The sequence below is a fragment of the Paramormyrops kingsleyae genome, chromosome 9, assembly GCF_048594095.1.
Source record: "Paramormyrops kingsleyae isolate MSU_618 chromosome 9, PKINGS_0.4, whole genome shotgun sequence".
Lineage (NCBI taxonomy): Eukaryota > Metazoa > Chordata > Actinopteri > Osteoglossiformes > Mormyridae > Paramormyrops > Paramormyrops kingsleyae.
This window is the reverse complement of record NC_132805.1, coordinates 21,894,366-21,910,381: the sequence shown is the minus strand read 5'-3', so window position 1 is coordinate 21,910,381 and position 16,016 is coordinate 21,894,366. Positions and strand designations below refer to the sequence as shown.

At 40.4% G+C, this 16,016-nt stretch overlaps 1 protein-coding gene across 3 annotated transcripts; it reads left to right on the top strand.

Annotated features, from left to right (window-relative positions):
• The first annotated feature begins 371 nt into the window (after positions 1–371).
• On the top strand, positions 372–12,166 carry LOC140592651 (uncharacterized). 3 transcript variants are annotated; one of them, XM_072716539.1, is made up of 8 exons: positions 372–1,034; positions 1,284–1,351; positions 1,430–1,606; positions 1,681–1,751; positions 1,820–1,870; positions 1,993–2,267; positions 10,749–10,809; positions 11,091–12,166. In XM_072716539.1, exons 1-6 carry the CDS (start codon positions 880–882, stop codon positions 2,077–2,079), a joined length of 609 nt encoding a protein of 202 aa, XP_072572640.1. In that variant the 5' UTR covers positions 372–879; the 3' UTR covers positions 2,080–2,267; positions 10,749–10,809; positions 11,091–12,166. The 3 variants fall into 3 exon arrangements, with proteins under 3 accessions (XP_072572640.1, XP_072572639.1, XP_072572638.1); XM_072716538.1 differs by lacking the exons at positions 10,749–10,809; positions 11,091–12,166 and adding an exon at positions 2,344–2,368 and having other exon boundaries at positions 1,430–1,751; XM_072716537.1 differs by lacking the exons at positions 10,749–10,809; positions 11,091–12,166 and having other exon boundaries at positions 1,430–1,751; positions 1,993–2,319.
• Positions 12,167–16,016: the final 3,850 nt, after the last annotated feature.

Below are 16,016 nucleotides of genomic sequence, written 5' to 3'. Positions count from 1 at the left end.
TGTAATCAAATATTACCTTTTTGCAGAATGTTTTTGTGTTTCATTTTGACTTGGCTCAAAGTTCTTCTGGCTCCAGAAGGATTACACCTTATTAAATAAGAAACCATATATTCCTAGTCGATACACATTGTTATTTTAACCTAAAGAAATGAATGGCAGGACAAGTAAATGCTTTCATAGTGATTTAACAGTCAAAAGGATGCGGAAGCGGTGTTTAATTATTTTGCATTATAATAAAAGGGGAGGCGATGTCAAATTTGCAATTTAATACACACGCATTTACTCTGTCCGTTATTTTTTGCCAAGCCAACTCTATTTCTTTAGCCGATGCAGCCGTATTGCTTTTTTCATTATTATTGGCTTGAATTCTTCATATGCGTGCATTAAAACTTCCAACTCCGCCTCTGTGAAGTACTGTATGCCGCTCTCTTTTTTTCACTTTGATTTTCCATTTTGACTCGTGAAATCGGCGATCAATTGAAAACGTCTTTATGTATGCACGGTGCACGTGCATTAACTCTGGGTAACCAATAGGAGGTTGATTGAACTTACTCTTCTCAGGTGTTTTGGAACCGACATACTCATGGTATGCGGGTTTGGGGTATATCAACCCAGAGGTTAAGATTTACCAAATGGTAAGTTAACCAAGCTTTCTGGAATACCCCCCTGTACTACGAAGGGAGTTTAACCAAATCAGACTTAACCCCAAGGTAATTTGCGAACGCGAGGTTGACAAAATCAGGTTGAATCAATCGGGGCTAATCAGTACTACGACGCCAGTTAAGAAGTTGATTTGTTCAATCGGTGTTAACTTAATTGGTGCTTGTGCGCGTTCACATAAATGGAGCACGATCGGCAGCGCAAGGCACTGTTTGAGTCATGGCGCGAGCTCCGTACTTTACGGAGGCAGAGTGCGTGATAATCATGCAAGGTTACGAGGAGTTCAAATCAACGATACAAGGGAAGTCTAACACCTCTGCAGCCAACAAAAGCAGGCAGGCTTGTTGGCAACGAATTGCCGACCGCGTAAATGCGTAAGTACATTTCTATGATCAATAATTCTTGGTCTAAAATATCTCACGATCGCTGATTAGACTATGAAGCGTTGTCTGAAAAGAATTGAAATACTGTTAATAAATACAGAGGCTCACAAATGCGTCACAATTCAGAAGTAAGCCTATTACAGTATTTGCTGTTAAGTAATGTAACGCTCTCTAAAGTTCCATTACTGTGATGTTACTCAGAATTTAAACCTAATGGTAACTTAACTGATATGATTCCAGATCCAGTAATACTGCACAGCGTACTTGGCAGCAAGTCAGGATGAAATATAAAAACATCATGACAAGTGGTACGGCTATGTATTTATACTCATTATGAAATATTTGTGTGTAGCCTCCAGATAATAGTGTGTTTCTATGTGTCACAGCTAATAAGAAAAAGCTCTCTATAAAGGCAACGGGTGGAGGGCCACCTCCGGAAGCCTTCAGTCGTGCTGAAGAGTTGGCAGTAGCCAACAACGTAGGACGGCCCACCATGGAGGGGGTTGAGGGTGGTGTCCAGTCAGACCCTGGTGCCTCAGATATGTGCACCCTTTATGTGCAGGGTAATATTGCAATAACATTGCACAAATTATCACGCTGTACAATCATGAAATTCAAATTCATGTGTTATGTGCAGTGGAGGGGGGTAATATGCAAGTGCTCCAGCCACCTGCAGAGCCAAGCACCTCCTGTGATCCTCAGGTACAGGTAAGTGCAGAAATGACTAGGTGTGCCCAATGTTGATGCATCTTTACCTATATTCCTTTATTGTTCAGGAGGACTTGGGTGAGGACACTTTGTCGGCATTGTCTGACACGCACATCCAGGTAGATGCATTGCATTACATGTGTGATTCCCCCAGGATAATACAGTATAGCATGGCATTTAGACCTCTGCACAGATTCTGTGATTCTACTGTCCTTAAGTTGTAATTTGCATTCTCCCTTAGGAGACGTTTCAGCAACCCCCTTCCCCTCCTGTGGCTTCCTCCACTCGGACCTCCCACACGGAAAGTGCACTTTTGCTTTGTCTTTGACTCTTCGGGTTCATAAGCTGCATGCGCACTGCTTCACCATTTCATGCATTTTTTTCCCCCCTGTGTAGGCTAGAACAGACCATGTACGTTCCCTTTACAAGCGCATGCTTGAGTTGGACTGCAGGAGGAAACAACTGCAAATAAAGAAACTGAAGCTTGAAATTCAACAGCTCGAGCATGAAAAGAGGGTATTGCTACTGTATATATTCATCAGTATTACATCTATATATGTACCATGATTAATTTATCACTTTCACTTTGTAGGAGAGGGAGAGTGGCAACCAATAAAACAATCAGACTTCAATGTAGTCATGATCTGAGTTTTTTTTATTTTAATGAGTGAAACACTGGTTTTTGATTGCATCTCTCACTGCACGTCCTGTGGGGTAGTCAAGGGTCACAGGGTCAACAATGTCTGGAGGCATGGGCAGCGGAGTAGGGGTCTTTTCTTTCCTAATAGTTGCAATATTATGTAGCACCACACATGCTGACACCACCTGACAGGCCCTCTCTGGCCGTACTCGTAGGCCTTTGAGGCAAGTAAAATGTGCCTTTAGAATGCCAAATGTCATTTCTATCCTGACCCTTGTTAGGCTGTGGGCAGCATTGAATTGTATTTTGGGCCTTGTTAGAGTGTCAGGATAAGGAGTTACCAAGTGCTTCAGGCATGGGTATCCCCGGTCCCCCAGCAACAGGCCATCAAAATGCCCTTTGAAGAAATTGAGAGCAACTGTCACATGCAAGTTTGTGCAACAAAATCTGTAGAATACTGATTGCCTTACCTTCTTCAAATCTTTTTGAGAGAGAATGGACTCCCTGAAAATGCGAGAGTCATGTACTGAGCCTGGCCACCGTGCGTCCAGGCTTGTGACCATTAACTGGTGATCACATGTCATCTAAGGATTGAAAGCCATTCCAAAGCTTATTCTGCTATTCTAAAGTCATGTTCATATGACACATAGAAGTTGAGCCAGTGTTTCACAAGCAAATGATGTACAACAGGACTAAACATAGGCATACTGTATGTGTAGTGAGGAAACAACTATAGGACCTGTCTAACTTTTCCTTAAAGAGAAATACAGTGATACCTCGGTATGCATCCTTAGTACAGTATGTTCCATATCCTTGGACTTATACCTAACAGGATGTATTCCGAGGTAGCACTAATATCAAAATAGTGCATCAGTCATGACAAATATACGTTAGAGAAGAAGCCAACAAATTCCAAATCACCACCTTATGTGAGGAGAAAGTGAACCTAAGGTACACTTGTCACTAGCCCATATATCAGATCTAAAAGCATATGAGAAAAATACCTGTACATTGATGCTGTGAATAGATTTGCGATTCACATAATCGCCCAGGGATGCACTGATTGGGATGTGTGTGCAATCGATAATGCCTATGACCCTTGGGAATCCTATGAGAAATTGTGTCAGCAGAAGCAATTTCCCTATGACAATAGAATAATTTCATACTGCGATTTACCTGCGATTGCATGAAATCCTTCTTTATTCCGCAGAGCACTTAAATGACCAGGGAAAACCACAAATGCATCCAACAGTTTAGATAGAGCAAGCACCACTTTGCTAACCGCACGACAAACAGTATTCTTGCTCAGATGTTCAGCATCACCGATGGAATACATAAACTGGCCACTGGCAAAATATCGCAGTGCGAGGCATACTGTATGCTCGATTGTGAGACTTAGCTTAAATTGCCATAGCAACATGTCTCGACTAAAACCTACCCACCTTTCGTAGTATGGGTTAATCGTGAAGTTACACCACACATCATCAAGTTACTCGCAAAAAGTTACCCCGATAAGCCAGTAAACCCGCTTCGTAGTACAGGCCACTGCTGCATGGTATCGAGATATAATTAAATAACGCTCAAAAAGCTATCACAGGATATTGAAAAATGCATCTACAGTATGGTAAGAATAGCGCTATTTTTATTTAACGCCGATGGAATAGTTTAATTGGTCCTGATGAGGAGGCAGTTTACTTTGATTTCACGCCCGCCATGATGCAACCAAGTGTAGACCATGCACTGCGCCGGGGGCTAAAAAAATACTTTCTGATCGTACAATTTTGATGAAATTAACTCAGATTGTTTTTGAAACACAGTACTACATGTCTATTTACCTTATATCAGTGTCCATTCATCCGATGAGTAGTTGTAGCACGTCAAAGTGGACCAAATTTTTTTGAAACGACAGGAAAAAACGAAAATCTCAACATAAATTACAAATTCGAAAACGAGCCAGGAAAGGGGTTTCTCCTCTACACCATAAGAGGGAATCACCATGGAATACCCAAAAACAGTCAATCCACAGCCGAGTTTTTGGGGGAAGCCCATGAGCAACGTATCAAGCACCCAGCAGGTGCAACTGGAGAAAAAGGCGGCCGCCGATCGCGGGGATTGTAACATACCTAATATTATTACTTATACAAAATACGTTTACGAATTTTTAAAAAGATTTTTAATTATCAAAAATCGTTTACATATAACAAACATGTTAGATTAGAAATGCATATTCAGATCGATATTATAGTGACGTTCTCTTAACCTATATTATTTTACCTCGACAAAGTCACATATTTAGCTCAAATGGCGATTATGTTTTATTGATTCTATCTCTATTTAGCTCTATAGCAACATATTTGCTGGGCCGGGTCGATTTTCATAATTATTACCTTGATAAATCTATAGTATTAAGGATTTTACTTTTCCAATAAGCATTTAATTGCAGGCCTAATCACATTATGAAATACTGCGATGTAATTTTTCAATATGTGCAGCCCTACATTGATGGCTAATTTAACTCGTTAGTCTTAATACGCAGTTGTAATTCGAGTGTTCAAACAAGACAAAAACTAATTTCTCATCTATTTAACAATAAAATCTTGACGCTTCTTAAAATTTCTACCGTAGTTTTAATGTCATTAACGGATTAATACGCGAATGAGAGAGCGACCCTATTTTCCTCAGCAGGGCTCGCGACCAACTGAGAGCTAGGCGTATGTACACCTATCCAAAGTTACAAACCTGTGATTAATGGGTGCGAAAATCAACGCATATTGCATTTGTCGGATTCTAATGATTGATGGTGCGTTCGATTATTTCTCTCCAAGTCGGAACTCGGATGAAAACGTCGCGAAACGTCACGAAAAAGTCACTTCCCGTCGGAAACACGCCCCTTTTATGACGTTGAAGTCGGACCAGATTTTGTTGTCCGAGTTGCCCCTGTGACGTAATTTCAACATGGCGACTTGGTTTGTTTGTAGTTTGTTTACCGATCAAAAAAAGAATATCGCTATGAATGTACTAAAATATTTTATAAAGCTTTTAATGTGGTTTACTGGTTCGTGTTTCTTGTTTGTCTCTCGGAAAAATCTCCATTTTCTCCATTTGGAAAACTCCAAATCTGCTAAAATATAAAGCAACAACACACAGCAACATGTTCATGGAGGCAGCCATGTTTGTTCCGAGATGTGGGTAGCTCGAACGGGAGATTGTCGGACGTGATGTCACTCAACTCGGAATTTCCGAGTTCCGAGAGAAAAACGAACGCACCATTGTTGCCTGAGTTGCCCCTGTGACGTAATTTCAACATGGCGACTTGGTTTGTTTGTAGTTTGTTTACCGATCAAAAAAAGAATATCGCTATGAATGTACTAAAATATTTTATAAAGCTTTTAATGTGGTTTGACTGGTTCGTGTTTCTTGTTTGTCTCTCGGAAAAATCTCCATTTCTCCATTTTCTCCATTTGGAAAACTCCAAATCTGCTAAAATATAAAGCAACAACACACAGCAACATGTTCATGGAGGCAGCCATGTTTGTTCCGAGATGTGGGTAGCTCGAACGGGGAGAAGGGTCCAGCTGCAGACGCCTGTAGAGTGGAGCTCCACCGGAAAAACGTCATCTCCACAGGAAATACGTGATTTTAAGGGGCGTAAAGTGGAGCTCCACAGGAAACACGTGACGAAACTGTGTGTTACAGCGGAATTTCAGTGGTAAAATTCTCAAAAAGTATGTTTTTGTTCATTTATACGCTAGAGAAATTATATATATATATATATATATATATATATATATATATATATATACACTCACCTAAAGGATTATTAGGAACACCTGTTCAATTTCTCATTAATGCAATTATCTAATCAACCAATCACATGGCAGTTGCTTCAATGCATTTAGGGGTGTGGTCCTGGTCAAGACAATCTCCTGAACTCCAAACTGAATGTCAGAATGGGAAAGAAATGTGATTTAAGCAATTTTGAGCGTGGCATGGTTGTTGGTGCCAGATGGGCCGGTCTGAGTATTTCACAATCTGCTCAGTTACTGGGATTTTCACGCACAACCATTTCTAGGGTTTACAAAGAATGGTGTGCAAAGGGAAAAACATCCAGTATGCGGCAGTTCTGTGGGCGAAAATGCCTTGTTGATGCTAGAGGTCAGAGGAGAATGGGCCGACTGATTCAAGCTGATAGAAGAGCAACTTTGACTGAAATAACCACTCGTTACAACCGAGGTATGCAGCAAAGCATTTGTGAAGCCACAACACGCACAACCTTGAGGCGGATGGGTTACAACAGCAGAAGACCCCACCGGGTATCACTCATCTCCACTACAAATAGGAAAAAGAGGCTACAATTTGCACGAGCTCACCAAAATTGGACAGTTGAAGACTGGAAAAATGTTGCCTGGTCTGATGAGTCTCGATTTCTGTTGTGACATTCAAATGGTAGAGTCAGAATTTGGCGTAAACAGAATGAGAACATGGATCCATCATGCCTTGTTACCACTGTGCAGGCTGGTGGTGGTGGTGTAATGGTGTGGGGGATGTTTTCTTGGCACACTTTAGGCCCCTTAGTGCCAATTGGGCATCATTTAAATGCCACAGCCTACCTGAGCATTGTTTCTGACCATGTGCATCCCTTTATGACCACCATGTACCCATCCTCTGATGGCTACTTCCAGCAGGATAATGCACCATGTCACAAAGCTCGAATCATTTCAAATTGGTTTCTTGAACATGACAGTTAGTTCACTGTACTAAAATGGCCCCCACAGTCACCAGATCTCAACCCAATAGAGCATCTTTGGGATGTGATGGAACGGGAGCTTCGTGCCCTGGATGTGCATCCCACAAATCTCCATCAACTGCAAGATGCTATCCTATCAGTATGGGCCAACATTTCTAAAGAATGCTTTCAGCACTTTGTTGAATCAATGCCACGTAGAATTAAGGCAGTTCTGAAGGCGAAAGGGGGTCAAACACCGTATTAGTGTGGTGTTCCTAATAATCCTTTAGGTGAGTGTATATACATATACACACATATAAATATATCTGGTCTGATCTAGTTTGTGGAATATATATATTGGTCATAAGATGAGCAGTTATAAACATGCCATACATACGCAATTGCTATTATGTTACTTTCCATACACATTACTAATATATATATTGGTCTTGCCTTAACTGTTATAAACATATACTATATACGATTGCTGGAACAGCGCAAATGCGTACGTATTTTATGTGCATTTGCGCTGATATGACAAGAAATTATTGTGCATTTTAACCTGTATATGCTAATTCGTACTTCATTTGCGGTATATAGGTTGAAATGCACGGTATTTTCTTGTCATATCAGCGCAAATGCACATAAAATACGTACGCATTTACACTGTCACAGCAATCGATTGCCGCACGTATCGCTTTTAAAGGTGAATGCGTACTTGCGTACCAGTTATATGCAGCCCTGTATGTGTTGTATAAATGATGATCAACATGTAACAATTATATTCAATCAACTGCTAAATTTATTTAGACAGCAACAACAAACAGAATGAAATTTAAAAAAAAATCAAGTGTGCCAGTAATTTAATCTTTCTCATAACAGACAGCATTAACCCGGAGGCTCCGCTGGTCAACACAGGCATGTAAAAATAATTCCATGTCACGTGTTTCCTGTGGAGCTCCACTTTACGTCCCTTAAAATCACGTATTTCCTGTGGAGGTGACGTATTTCCGGTGGAGCTCCACTCTACAGGCGTCTGCAGCTGGACACTCTTGGCGAACGGGAGATTGTCGGATGTGATGTCACTCAACTCGGAATTTCCGAGTTCCGAGAGAAAAACGAACGCACTGTCACACCCTGCTCCGTCCGCTCCTGATGTGTGCCACGCCCCCTCATTATCCACGTGTGCTTTCCCGATCGTGCCCAGCTGTTCCTTGTTAGTTTGGCTTGTCTGCTGTATTTAGTCCGCGTCTGAGTATGTTACCCCAGATCCGTCATTAATGTTCGTTGATGTTCGTTGGTGTCTCTGTCCTGTCCGGAATAAACCCCGTTTGCCTGCAATCTCGGCTTGCTTCGCTTGCTTCCCGGTTCGCTCGCTCACCCCATAACAACACGCACCATAAGTTACAGCTATAACTGAAAAGCTACACCCTCCATTAAAATAGAGTATTTCGGCCGAGGTCGTCGCGTCGGCTTCCCGCACAGTTTTCAGAAGACAGCCTGCAGTAATTACTATTTGCCGCACATGCCGACCAGATTTCAAAAAGTATTGTAACCAACATAAATACAAAACTTCACTCAAATTATATTTAACAAAAAATTACCTTTCTTTCTTTCTTTCTTTTACAAGGCAGTACCTCTGTCCTTCGTCCCTCGCGCTGCTTTAGCGCTCACTTAACGGTCACAGCTTAAGTCAGCCTAATTTGTAAATTAACCAATCACGATGCACATCCTCCAGTTTCCTCTTAATAGATAGCGCTCTTCACCAATGACATTTTCTAATTCTGACATTGTGCCTATACGTCAGCCAGAAGGTTCAGAGTTCAGAGCTTTTTGCGCCAAATTTGTACAACTTCAGAAAGCGGTAAGTGGATATAAAGCCATTAAATATTACTTTTACCCAAGAATGAATAATTTACTTTTTGTAGTAGTACGCAAGTGTAGGTATGTTGAATTCGATTGTACTCAGAGGTAGGAAAAAGTATCTGCGACTGGGAAGTGAATCAGTGGGAAGATGGTATGTACGTATAAGTGGTATGAAGTAATTATAAGTACATTTACTCAAGTACTCTACTTAAGTACAATTCTAAGATTCTAAAGTACTTTAGGTCAGTATTTTTATTTCATGGCACATCTAATTCGACTCCACTAGATTTCAGGGACAAATATTGAACTTCAATGGTAGTGGGATAAGTCTTTTTTTAAAACACATATATAGACTAGGGCTGGGCAATATATCGACTTTTTACGATATGTCGATATGTTTTCATACGGGATATAGGATGAGACAATATCGTTTATATCGATATACACTCACCTAAAGGATTATTAGGAACACCATACTAATACGGTGTTTGACCCCCATTCACCTTCAGAACTGCCTTAATTCTACGTGGCATTGATTCAACAAGGTGCTGAAAGCATTCTTTAGAAATGTTGGCCCATATTGATAAGGATAGCATCTTGCAGTTGATGGAGATTTGTGGGATGCACATCCAGGGCACGAAGCTCCCGTTCCACCACATCCCAAAGATGCTGTATTGGGTTGAGATCTGGTGACTGTGGGGGCCATTTTAGTACAGTGAACTCATTGTCATGTTCAAGAAACCAATTTGAAATGATTCGAGCTTTGTGATATGGTGCATTATCCTGCTGGAAGTAGCCATCAGAGGATGGGTACATGGTGGTCATAAAGGGATGGACATGGTCAGAAACAATGCTCAGGTAGGCCACGGCATTTAAACGATGCCCAATTAGCACTAAGGGGCCTAAAGTGTGCCAAGAAAACATCCCCCACACCATTACACCACCACCACCAGCCTGCACAGTGGTAACAAGGCATGATGGATCCATGTTCTCATTCTGTTTACGCCAAATTCTGACTCTACCATTTGAATGTCTCAACAGAAATCGAGACTAATCAGACCAGGCAACATTTTTCCAGACTTCAACTGTCTAATTTTTGTGAGCTCGTGCAAATTGTAGCCTCTTTTCCCTATTTTTAGTGGAGATGAGTGGTACCCGGTGGGGTCTTCTGCTGTTGTAGCCCATCCGCCTCAAGGTTGTGCGTTTTGTGGCTTCACAAATGCTTTGCTGCATACCTCGGTTGTAACGAGTGGTTATTTCAGTCAAAGTTGCTCTTCTATCAGCTTGAATCAGTCGGCCCATTCTCCTCTGACCTCTAGCATCAACAAGGCATTTTCGCCCACAGGACTGCCGCATACTGGATGTTTTTCCCTTTGCACACCATTCTTTGTAAACCCTAGAAATGGTTATACGTGAAAATCCCAGTAACTGAGCAGATTGTGAAATACTCAGACCGGCCCGTCTGGCACCAACAACCATGCCACGCTCAAAATTGCTTAAATCACCTTTCTTTCCCACTCTGACATTCAGTTTGGAGTTCAGGAGATTGTCTTGACCAGGACCACACCCCTAAATGCATTGAAGCAACTGCCATGTGATTGGTTGATTAGATAATTGCATTAATGAGAAATTGAACAGGTGTTAATAATCCTTTAGGTGAGTGTATATAACGTTATATAAGTTTATCAGGATATTCCCTCTGAACGTTTTGTTTAGCTATTTTGTAAAGGGATGTGTAGTTAACTTTATTTATCTGTTGCTTCAGGTGCGGAGGAGAAAATAGAAATGTGGTGCGCGCCATTTCAGAAAGCAGCCTAAACTAAAAGGTAAATCGTTATTGTCATGTTAATGTTGATATAAGCTGCAGTTTGTTAGCTTTATTTGCCTTTGCTTTCTAGAGAGTATTTGTAGTTTGGCAGGCACAGCATTAATTGCTATCGAAGTGCGTGTGAGACAAAACTAACGTTACATGAAGTGCTCAGTTGTCTTTGCTGATAGAAAAACATTAATATTACCATCGCTGGAAGAGTTCTCTTGAAACGTTAAGTTTATTTTGTAAATGAATGTGTCGTTAACTTTTTTTTTTTTCTTACTTTTTTTTTGTCAGGCAAGTCTAAACATCACCTGCGATCCGGAGCTAAAAAGTAAAAACATAATGTCATGCCAGTGTTAATGAATACTGCCTTTTGTTACCCATTTATTCTTCTTTGCTCTCAAGAGATTATCTTTTGCAGGCACAGCATCGATCTAACTGGAAAAGAGTTTTACACTTCCAGACTCTATGAAACTGATTGTCTTGGGTAATGTACAATGAACCAAAATCTGTAAATTATTTAATAAACTTGGTCTGTTGTATTTTCAGTTTGTATTTTCTATAACATGTTGCCTGTATTTATTCATTTATGTGAAATTCTCACTGCAACTCAGTGGATGCTGAGTATTGAGGGCCAAGTGGTCGTGAATCCACATCCCAACTTTGTGGCAGGATTTGCTGCTTTGTTTGCATCATACTACATCTTCAATCTGGTGTACCAGCATGAGGCATCCTGCACACTTGAGTTTATCCAGAGGTAAAAAAATTACTTAACTATGCATGTGTGTGTATTTATATTACTTAAATATAAAAGTTAGAGGTTTTGTTCAACCAAAAATGAAATTTCAGTCATTAATCGCTCTCCCTCATGTCATTCAAAAGCCATAAGACCTTTGTTCATCTTTGGAACACAATATTTTTTAAAGAAGTCCAAGATGATTTTCCCCTTCCATAGACATCAATGCAACTGACATTTTTAAGTCCCAGAAAGGTAGTGAAGACATCAGTGGTTCAATCATAACGTCATGAAGTGATGAGAATACTTTTTGTATGAAAATAAAACAAAAACAACTTTATTCAATATTTCGACATCAAGTATCCCTTTAATTTAATAAAGTGACAAGAATACTTTTGTGCACCTAAAACACACACCAGAGACTGAAAGAAATTATTGAATAAAGTAATTTTTATTTATTTATTTATTGTGCACAAATGTATTCTCATCGCTTCATGACGTTATGATTGAACCACTGGTATCGCATGTTTAACGATTCAGACCTGCCAACCTGTACGCATTATGCGTAGCGGCTACGCATTTTGACTTCAAAGTACGCAGGTATGATTTGGCACTCTAAACTATGCAAAAACCTGGTAACGCCTTTGTGCTTTTGTGAATTTAATATTCACAATATATTATAAATACATATTAATTAAAATGTTCAATAATTCAAATTCAAATTAAGTTATTCTGAATTCATTTATTCTGAATATTGTGGCTGCATTGCTTCCTTCACAACCTCCCAGCAACACCACCCCCCCACACACACACACTCCTGGATGGTACTCAAAAAAAGGTTGGCAGGTCTGACAATTTCATATTTTAATGATTATTTCTTTCCTATAGGGACTTGAAAATGTCAGTTGCGTTGCTCTCCATTGAGGGGGGAAATTGTTTCGGATTTAATTAAAAATATCTTAATATCTTAATATTGCTCCGAAGATGAACAAAAGTCTTACAGGTTTTGAACGACATGAGGGTGAGTGATTAATGACAATGAAATTCCATTTTTTGGTGAATTAAACCTTTGATACTACTTCAAGAAATAGGCCATCCAAAAATTCAAATTCTGTCATGTACTCATCTTTGAGCTATTCTAAACCATGTAAAAAAAAAAAAATCCAGTTAAACAAAATACTTTATGGCTCCATTTTTTTCCTCAATAATGTGGAAGTCATTGAGAACCAAGGCTGTTTGGTTTACTCATTCTTTGCAATATATTCTTTTATTATAGTAGAAGAAATGCATTTATTCAGGTTTTAAAAAATTTGACAATTTTTCTTTTTATGCTTTAATCTTGAGTTGTTTGTAGTTGTTTTGTAACAGCTAATTTTTTGTAAGTTTTTCTGTAGTTTAAAAAGTAAAATTATGTTACCAGTGACAGTGCTGAAGTCTTGTCAGGTGTCAGCTTTAATAAACAGTTTTCTTACAACAGCTTTGAATTTGAGTGATTATTTTTTAAAATCTTTGTTTTAATGCATTCACATCAGTATAATGGTAAAGAGCACAGTACAGTTCACAGTTAAAATAGTTATTTACAGGAATTTCATAGTAAAAATGTTACAGCTACATCTTGGCTTTTGTTGAATTCACAGGATTTTATTGGCAACTTTTGTTGCCAGGTAAGTACTGTAATTTAGCATAAATTATAGTGGCGGAGAAGCAGCACAGATGCCGTGAGATCGGGTGAACAAGGGTTTATTAGAAGGGAGGCAACACAGGAACATCGAAGAAACGCAAGACGGACGTCAATGACCGGACTGGGGAAAACATACCTAACGCAGACTTAAATACATTGGACTAATGAAAAAAACTCAAAACAGCTGAGGACATCAGGATTCCACAGGAGGTTAAAGAGGGGCCGTGGCACATGGGAGGAGCAGATGAGCGGGCATAATAATAATAATACATTTTATTTCGAATACACTTTTCATTAAAAAAATCTCAAAGTGCTACAGAGTAAGACACAAAAAAAACAACAAAAGAGAAAAAAAATGAAATAAAATCTACAGCCAAAAAAAAAACATCAAGGGAAAGCCTTTTTAAAAAGGTGGGTCTTCAGGCCACGTTTAAAAGTGTTTATGGTCTGCAGTGCCCTCAAATGGACTGGGAGAGCATTCCAAAGGCGGGGAGCGGTTGAGCAGAAGGCCCGATCCCCCATTGTGCGGAGCGTAGTCCTAGGGGTTTTAAGGGGGTTGGAGGAGGAAAAATGAAGGGAGCGTGAAGAAGAGGTCTGAACAGTGATGAGATCTTTGAGGTAAGAGGGGGCAGTTCCATGAACACATTTATAGGTGAGGAGTGAGACCTTATATTCAATGCAGAGTGAAATGGGGAGCCAGTGAAGTGTCTTGAGAATAGGAGTAATGTTGTTGAATTTTCGGACCCTCATCAAAATTCTAGCAGCACTCTTCTGGATGTGCTGGAGTTTTTGAATGTTCTTATTAGTTGTGCCGATGAAAAGTGCATTGCAGTAGTCCAGCCTGGAAAAGACAAAGGCGTGAACTAATCTTTCAGCATCTGCCAGGGTCAATGAGGGGCAAAATTTAGCGATGTTGGATGTGGGCTTCATAAGTGAGGTGGGGGTCCATTTTTACACCAAGATTGGTGATAACCGAGGATAGTAGAATATCTTGATTAGAGAAAGTGATACTAGTAATGGTGGAACTGCAAACCTGGTGCGGAGTGCCGACTATAGTGGCCTCAGTCTTGGAGGTGTTAAGCTGAAGAAAGTTAAGCTTCATCCACGCCATTATCTCCTCCAGGCATGTGGTGAGAGCTGCAGGTTGCAAAAATGTCTTCAGCATAACAGTGGAAAGATAAACCATGTCTGGTGATAATGTGACCAAGGGGAAGCAGGTATAAGGTGAAGAGAGTTGATCCTAGCACCAAGCCTTGGGGGACACCGAAAGTAACCGTGTGGGAATCAGATGTAGCTTTTCCCAGGGCGACATACTCGGTTCTCCCTGAGAGATAGGAGAAGAACCAATTATAAGCAGAGTCAGATAGGCCAATGATGGTATGTAACCAGTGCAATAGGATGTTGTTGTCAACGGTGTCAAAAGCGGCGGACAAATCCAGAAGAATAAGAAGGGAAGGAAAGCCAGCATCAGCTGTCATCAGCAAGTCATTTGTTACCCTTACCAGTGTTGTCTCTGTGCTGTGGCCTTGACGAAAACCAGACTGAAATGTTTCATATAAACTGTTCAAGCTGAGATGATTAAGTAGCTGCCACTACTTTTTCCAGCACTTTTGAAAGAAATGGGAGGTTTGAGATGGGTCTATAATTAGCTAGATTATCTGGATCTAGTGTGTGTTTCTTAAGAAGTGGCTTAATGATAGCAGTTTTTAATGCAGGGGGAACAAAACCAGCCTGAAGAGAAAGGATTATTACCTGGATAATAATAGGGCTGATGGCAACAAGATTAGACTTAACTAGTGCTGTGGAAAATGGATCCAACGCAGATGTAGATGGTTTCATCTTTGTGATGATAGCCTCAACCTCCTGCTGTGCGGCAGTGGAGAGGTTGCTGAGAGGACTGATAGGCCCTTGCAGTGAGTTGGTCAGCATGGTAAAGGTGGTTGATGAATTAGAGGGACAGGAGAGAAGGGACCGGATGATTGCTATTTTATTACTGAAGAAATTCATGAAATTATTGCACTTTTCCACAGTAGCATCCAAGTAAGATGTGGTTTGTGGCTTGAGAAGATGGCTGACCGTGGAAAAAAGCTGCTTGGAATTACCAGGAATGATGTTGGAATAGAACTGGGACCGTGCGTCTTTAAGCGATTTAGCATAGGCCTTCTGATGTTCCCTAAAGGCCTGCTTGTGTATAGTCAACCCTGAGGTCATTCGAGGACACGTCTGACTGACTTCATCCTCCGAAGCTCAGTAGTGTACCAGGGTGCTGAGCGTGAGAAGGCGACTGTACGTGTCCTGGTGGGAGCGTGGCAGTCAAGAAGGCTTGACAGAGACTGATTGTAGAAGTCCATTGTTTCCATCACTGTGTAAAGAGCTGCAGAGCCAGACAAAACACGTTGTAGGTCCAGAGCCAGGGCATCAGGATCGATGTTCCTTATACAGTCATTGACAAAAGTCTTGTCACATAAGGACATAGTAACTTAAAAAGGCATATAACTTTATTTCTAATCAATCAATTGTTACAATGAATGGATCAATTTAATGCCAAGGGTTTTCACATGAATAACTGGGTGCAAAATGAAACAGTCAAAAAGTGTCCTGATGTTCACAGCTTGTTAAAGTCCATAACACCTGTTTTTGCAAGGACAAAAGTCTTGTCATGTCTTTTAATGATTCAACCAATCACAGATTAGAGGTTCACCTGTGACAAATATTGTAATTAACATAATCCCAGGTGTGTATAAAAAGAACCCCAAGAACACCAGACCTTCACTTGAAGTGCAACCTGACTTCTGACAACATG

What these genes read in the sequence shown, in the direction of transcription:
- LOC140592651 (XM_072716538.1), top strand. Translation starts at nt 880, where the DNA reads ATGGCGCGAGCTCCGTACTTTACGGAGGCAGAGTGCGTGATAATCATG. An exon ending in ATTGCCGACCGCGTAAATGC is followed by an intron (nt 1,035 to 1,283) that starts GTAAGTACATTT and finishes ATATGATTCCAG; the next exon opens with ATCCAGTAATACTGCACAGC. An exon ending in CCTGTGATCCTCAGGTACAG is followed by an intron (nt 1,752 to 1,819) that starts GTAAGTGCAGAA and finishes TTTATTGTTCAG; the next exon opens with GAGGACTTGGGTGAGGACAC.